This window comes from Cololabis saira, chromosome 18 (genome assembly GCF_033807715.1).
Source record: "Cololabis saira isolate AMF1-May2022 chromosome 18, fColSai1.1, whole genome shotgun sequence".
NCBI classification, from domain to species: domain Eukaryota; kingdom Metazoa; phylum Chordata; class Actinopteri; order Beloniformes; family Belonidae; genus Cololabis; species Cololabis saira.
Genome location: NC_084604.1, coordinates 7,934,217 through 7,941,669, shown reverse-complemented (window position 1 = coordinate 7,941,669; position 7,453 = coordinate 7,934,217). Strand labels below are relative to the sequence as shown.

General features: G+C 39.6%; 1 protein-coding gene across 1 annotated transcript in view; it reads right to left on the bottom strand.

Moving 5' to 3' along the window:
• Positions 1-3,819: 3,819 nt before the first annotated feature.
• The window catches only part of galnt14 (UDP-N-acetyl-alpha-D-galactosamine:polypeptide N-acetylgalactosaminyltransferase 14 (GalNAc-T14)), a 277,326-nt gene continuing 273,692 nt past the window's right edge, over positions 3,820-7,453 (bottom strand). Inside the window, exon 15 of the mRNA XM_061707516.1 lies at positions 3,820-4,227. Within this exon, the coding sequence (XP_061563500.1) occupies positions 4,069-4,227 (159 nt within the window). The 3' untranslated portion in view covers positions 3,820-4,068. The remainder of the gene's footprint in view (positions 4,228-7,453) is intronic.

The following is a 7,453-nucleotide window of genomic DNA, read 5'->3' as shown; positions in this document are numbered from 1 at the left end:
CAGTGAGGAAGGCCGCATAGTCATCGAACAAGTCGGGGCGGGCAGAGAGGATGGACTGCACCCAGTCCAGGGCATCAACAGTGGTGAGGTTTGAAGGCAACGAAGGCGACACGGGATGCAGGTGAGAAGAACTGACTGGGCTGGTGGGAAAACATCAACTCACACTGCATCATGAAGCCTCGGACATGGGCAAAGGTTCCGTTGAAGGGGGGTGGACTGGCAGGGCGGGGTTCACAGGGCTGGCAAGCTGGGTTGAGCAGCTGGAGCTGGAGACTATTGAGCATTATCATGTGAGCAGAAGATATGATGACTAGTTGCCTATAAGTATTGTAATGGTGCAAAACGTCAAACTTCAGAGGCATGTTATCATTTATCCTAACCTTTATTGGAATGTACATCCAAGTTTAGTTGCAGGAATCTGAGGGAACGGATGTAAGAACAAAGCTGGACAAGAACATCTGAAACAACCACAACCAAATTCACTCTATCCGGATGGCGCAATTTAACTGGATAGTTTTTTTTTAAAGGCCGAAATGAAATAGAGTAACAAGGCTGTTTTTAAAATGTAAGGAGTAAAAAGTACCGATAATTGCGTGAAAATGTAAGGAGTAAAAGTAAAAAGTCGTCTGAAAAATAATTACTCCAGTGAAGTATAGATAACCAAAATTACTCCAGTGAAGTATAGATAACCAAAATTACTCCAGTGAAGTATAGATAACCAAAATTACTCCAGTGAAGTATAGATAACCAAAATTGCTACTTAAGTAAGGTAACGAAGTATTTGTACTTTGTTACTTGACACCTCTGGCCATCAGAGCCTGGGTCATGTTGAGGAGTTCCTGGAACTGGGTGTCACATTGCTCCTGGTTATCCTCCTGGACCGCCAGGCGGGTGTTCAGAGCCTGGACCGCTGTAGAGGCCTCTGCGAGGGCGTGGGAGTGGTTGGCAAGAACCCTCTCCCGGGCTTGGAGAGGCCTGAGTGTGGGGCCAGGAGACTGGTTCCCTGTGTCAGCTGAGTTGTATTCCATGGCCAGATCTTCTGTTAGGTCTCAGTAGGCATTGGGCTCAAGTGCAAGACACGGGAAGGCAGAAGTGGAGTTTAATGCCCGGAAAGGCCTTAATTGCAGTTTGGGGGGAAAAAACCAGTTGAGGCCTGGCGGGCTGGATCCAAGGCAGGCTGAGGTGACCGGAGGGTGAAGGAGTGGAGTATAGTTGGCTGGCAGTCCAACCCGATCGCAGCACAACGGGTAGGAGAAAAACAGGCAATTCTTAGAGTTCTGTCATAAGTGGGTAGATTAGGACCCAAGCGCAGGAGAGACGTAGGGAGGCAGGAGTTCCAAAAAGGTGTGTTGTCTGTGTTTCAGTTCTGTCTTGACTTCCCTGGTTCCCATCTGCACCTGTGTCTCGTCAACCCTTCTGTGTATATCTGGTCTTGTCTTTCCCTTGCTGGTCCGTACTGTTTGCACCCTCCGTGTGTCCTGTCAGGTTTTTGGATTTTGGCTCTTGTGTTTTTTTTGTCAACCCTGCTCTGCAGTGCTTTTGGTTTGTTTTCGACATAAAAAAACAAAATCATGACACAGATGTAATGTAGAAACATTTATTCCAAAATCTGAATTTTTACCACTTTGGCTGATTTATTTATTGATTTAGTAAATTGATTCCAGAGGTCAGGTGTTCAGTTACAAGTTAAATTATACTTTTAAACACACTTTCTCAACTATGTAGCCAACAAAAGATCTGGTCTCAAATTCCAGGCAACCCCCCTGACAATAATAACAATAATAAAACAAACAAAAAAGAAGTTAGCTGAGAAGCGACCAGTAGATGTGTAGATTGTTATGTGCTGCATTTATGCTGTGTCCTTTGTTTTATTTCAGAACTGCTCGTGTTTCTGTGTGCAGTAGCAATTCTTAGTCTGCTTTTCCTCATTATTACGATTTTTTTCTTTCTGTGTCTGATACCTGCCGCAAGGAATGCTCTGAATCTACGCTCCTTCTTGGGGTGTTACTGTTTGACTTTGTTCTTTTCTGTTGCATCTTCCTCCTCTATTTTCCCCCTGCACTCAATCTGCTGCCACAAGCTAAAACACTGTAATAGGCAAAGAAATGCTAATCCTTAAACTAAAAATTGTTATCCTTCATAAAAAAATAGTATGTTCATCTTGAATTTGATGCTTGGAGCATTGGAAAAGAAAAAAAAATTAACAGAGGCTACAAAAAGGCTTTTAAATGCTTCATAGCAACAAAACTGGCAGCAGGTCAGGCTGAGTCTGTCAGCAGGAAAGATAGACAGGTTTTTATGCTGAAACACTGTACAAAAATAGGTTATTTTAATAATTACTTTTCTTGATCTTAAACTGCTAAAATAAATAAAGATAAATAAAAGTATATATGGACGTATGACACTGTTTCACAGCAAGAAGGTTCCTGATTCCCAGCAGTGTGGAGTTTGCATATTCTTCCCATTCATGCATGGGTCCAAAAACATGTATGCTTGTTCATTTGTAAGTCGCTTTGGATAAAAGCAGATAAATATAAATCTAGTCAGAAATAGTTTGTTTAGTTTCATTAACAGTGTCCAATCATTTTCCAAGAACCTGGAGGACCACATTGTTCAGCTGCATGAATGAGGGCTCAAGTACAGTCATCATGTTGGCTGCATGTAAGCATGTACGTAAAAAGGGAATTTTAAACCAATAAATCCTGATATAATATCAACTTCCACAGCCTCACTTTTCAGTTTGGTAAACATCTGTCAGTCTTTTGACCCCATGACTCATTTAATGCAGTCAAGACCTGCAGGCAACTGGAAATAGTTGGAGTATTATTAAACAGAAAATGCAACAAATGAGCAATTGAAATCCAATATGAAGCAAGTCAGGTAAAATAGGTTTTTAGTTCAGTTTCCAATGCCACTTGGGAGATAAAATGTCATGCTCATTAATGATCATTGTTGCCTTAATGTTGTTAAAAGAAGAGAAGATATAACATAGTGATATACATGTCACCGTCTAAGCTTTATTCAAACATCTTCCTGCCATCTATTTCTTATATCCATCCATTCATCTATTTTCTTTACCCACTTCATCCCATTCAGGCACGGTTAGGGGGCTGCAGCTGCACGGATAACAGTATCACAAGACCACACAGAGAATACTATGCAAGCTCATACTCACTCCAGTGGTCAAATCAACTTAACATGGATGTTTTTGGACTGTGAGAGGAAGCCACACTACCAGAGAAAAACCCATGACAGTACTTAGAAAACATGCAAACTTCACACTGAAAGGCAGCAGCAGGGATTCTAACTTGCAGTGAAACAACTTAAAGTATACATATTTTTCAAAAGATTGAAATTCTTAGTCTGGCAGATTTTAGATGACCAGAAAACCATTGGATTATTTTTATATTTTGTCCGAAAGCTGACCACTATTAAAGCAATTTTGAGGTTTGAGGGAATTTCTTGATTGCTTTATAAAACTGGTCTCATTTCAATAAGAATGGATTGAATCCAACTGGGATGCTTCTCCTGCAATAACGACAAAGACCAGTATTTGACCAAAAATAAATATGTGAGACAATGTGAGTTGTGCTTGGTTTTAATTTTGTAATTATTGAAGAGCTTCAAAAACAGTACTGTTTAAAGGATTACAGGGCACATAGTCTTGATAACCCCCCACCCCCCCTTATAAAGCAACGTTTCTGTTCAACTTTATAAGTTCAGGGTTTTAAAGTGCACTTGGTTTTACTCTCAACAAAACTTTTGAACAGCCTCAAATGTAGAAACTTGAATTTCCATTCAACCCACACATTTTCCATGCGTCTCCTCTTCTGGCAATGTTTCGATCCAGTTCTTTAAGAAATCGGGCCCTACAAAGTTTTTCAGTCCTTTCTTACTCTTAACAGTCAAGCTGCATACAAATCTTCAACTTTCTCTGCAGATCTTTATGGTGGTGTGACTTGATTGCTCATAAAGCTTCAGTCTGTGCAAGCTGCTGTCTCTGTTCTCGTCTCTGACGTGTCGAGTGAGTTTGACAGGGCAAGTATTTGGAGTTTAAAGATGATGGGGTCAAGAAAAGGGAACTTCCCATCTCTGTGTGTATGCACTTAATTCACAGGGGCTGATGACCAACATTCGGGATGAATCCATCCCATCCAGAGCCATCTCCGAGTCCAAGCAGAACCGAGATACAATGTGCTCCAAGTGGGTTCCCGATCTCTGCCATCGCTGCAAGGAAGAAGCAAAGAAGACCAGAGAAAGAGAGAAAGAGAGAGAGAGAGAGAGTTCATAAGTTTGGCTTGTTTATGGATATTGCTTCAAGCTCTGACTTTATTATCTTTTGAATGACCCAATAAGTCACCAGCAATCTTCTTTGATGTACATTTTGTACTTTGTACTTTTAACTAACAAATCCTGATTAACCATTCTTAACTTCTACAACCTCACTCTTTAGTTTAGTGGACATGAATAATAACCCTTTTTAGTTCAATTTTCTATAGTAGATGCACCTGTTTGCATTCATTGCACTGCAGTGAAAAGGGATTTTTATCAATGCATAAACATGTAACTGACCAAGGTCTTTATTTATGATCAGCAGAGAAGGTATTTATCAGTGTGAGTAGCTATTTGCAGAGAACTAAGCATCTGACAGTGACAAACCTGCAGTCACAGTTTCATATGTAAAAAGAACAGCATCTCTCAGGGCTACACTTTGAAGGATAAACCTCAATAAATATTGAAGTCATTGAGACAGTATAAACACAATATAGAGCTGGGTAGCCAAAAAACAGACAGATAATGTAAATTTCACATCACATTAAGCTCTTAAAGCAGCACTATGTAACTTTTCCACCTTAATATAATATTTCATCATCATCATTGTGATGGTACATCAACTTCCAACAGGTTTAATGAACCTCTGTCATGATCTGAGGGGTCTGTATCACCTTCACTGGCACTATGTAACTTTGAGGTGGATGGTAGGAACCCTTCCACACTACTGGTAAAGCACTACCGCTTTTGTCCAAAGGAGCCGCCAAACTCAACAAAAGCTGAAAGTTACATTGTGCTGCTTTAAGACCTTTGCAATATTTGTTCTTGTTGCTTTGGGCCCACATTAAGAGATAAAACTTTTGACACAGACAACACAATGTTGATGTCTACATATGTGTAAAAAAAGTATCATCCTATAAAGGGGTGTAGACACTGAGGTAGTCAGAGTTTGAGACTATGGGTCAGGATATCGGTAGTTATGCAATTACAAAAACAAAAATGTCATACATTCTGGATTGATTACAAATCAACTGAAATATTGCAAGCCTTTTATAATATTGCTGATCATGGCTTACAGCTTAAGAAAACTCAAATATCCTATCTCAAAAAATTCTAATATTCTGGGAATCTTAATCTTAAACTGTAAACCATAATCAGCAATATTAAAATAATAAAAGGCTTGCAATATTTCAGTTGATTTGTAATGAATCCAGAATGTATGACATTTTTGTTTTTTTAATTGCATTACAGAAAATAAAGAACTTTATCACAATATTCAAATTTTCTGAGACAGATGGAGGTAAACACTGGGATGGTCAGCGGGGGGGACGGCAGGGTCACATGCAGCTCCTGAAGCTCTGGTCTGCATCCATGCCCAGAAGAGAAAGGAGGGGGCAGACCAGCGCAACAAACTATAAGAACAATGGAGTGTAATTATGCTTATGAGATACTTTTTATAAATTGTGAATTGAGTTGAAGAGAGGAAAGAGAAGAAGAGGAGAGAAAAAAGGGTGAGGGGCACCCCTGAGTGGATAATGTTGGCGTCCCCCTGCAGCGTACGTAGCTCTGTAGCAGCATATCTAGGATGAAGCTCTGGTTCAGACGAGCTGCTCTAGTCTTGTCCAGCAGCTGTAGCTATGACTGTTGGCCCGAACACACTAAAGTTTACACTAACTACAGCCTTTACTAAACATAAATGTTTTAAGTTTGGTTTTGTAAGTGGAGGTGAAGTCTTAAACCAAATTGAAAGTTGGTTCCATAGTAATGGTAACAGATTTCAGCTCGGCAGTGCTACATCTAATTCCCTTGTACACCAAAATAATTAATTAAAAATATTAATTATGAATTACAATGCAAAATTACAATTATAATACAATACAATTCATAAAATATAATTAAATCATTAAAAGGTTTCCTTTAGTTTATGAAGGATCACTTTGTATTCTCTTAATTGACCACTAGATGGAGCTCTCCTGCAGTTCTTTGACGAGCTACTTTCCTTTGCTTGTGTGAGGGGAGGGGACTCTTCTCGTTTGTCTTTATCTCAACTCTTTATCTCAACTCCCTTACCTCCTCCTGACTGAGACTTGCAAATCAGTCTCAGAAAAATTCTTTGAAAGATCTAAATCGCTAAAAATGCACCCAGAGAAGTAAAGACTAAGGAGAGAGGAAGTTTGCTGCTGGAGTTATAAATGTTGCACTAGTGTACCTTTTGTAAAAGTATTTTCAGCATGTCAAACATCCTAAAAGTGTGATATCTCAATCTTACACTGTGAAATTAATTTGAAATAAACGTACCTAATGTCACACTTTCAATTCTCGTCTAAAATGAACAATAAAATACAAATGTGTGTTGCAACGGACAATGGTTAGATGGTGCTGTTGTGCAACATGTTGTATTAAGCTGAAAAAAAAAAAAAAAAAAACCCACAACAACAACTTCGAAAACAAGGACGTCTCAATTTGAGATGTGTCTGCTACCTGGACTCCTCTGTCTGTCCTCACCTACGCTGCTTGCATCTTTAGCGGGGAGGATTAACATAGAGGGGAGAGGAATCCAGAAAAGGAGTGGAGGATGTATAAATGCATAAAAGTAACTGATATTGTGGAGATGTCCCATGTATCCGTTATTTGGTAACATCATGGGCATGTGACACCATTTGGACCAAAAAAATCCCATAGTGTAAATCATATAATTTGAAAGTGAGAAACAGTGTTAGGGTTTTTGTTGGGCTAAACCCAACCCCCAACCCTAACCTTTATGAATAAAAGCCAAAAAATCTGCTGATCACAGATGATAAAGTCTAGAAATGTAGAAGGAGACCACAAACATTCGCGAAACCAATATAGCAATTGCAACTTAGTTTATAAGTTGCATAAGAAAAAAAGCACAGCTAACAAAATGGCAGATTTACTACTTTGAATTTTAACTTTTTTCTCCCTTTTTTCACACACACACACACACACACACACACACACACACACACACACACACACACACACACACACACACACACACACACACACACACACACACACACACACACACACACACACACACACACACACACTTCTCAAAAAAGCACAGGGACCTTTTGAAAGGTGATTGCAAAATTGCATCTCAACCAGCTCTTCAGTCACCATGCAGCCTTTCAGTCTCCATACTGAGCTCTGGGTAAGC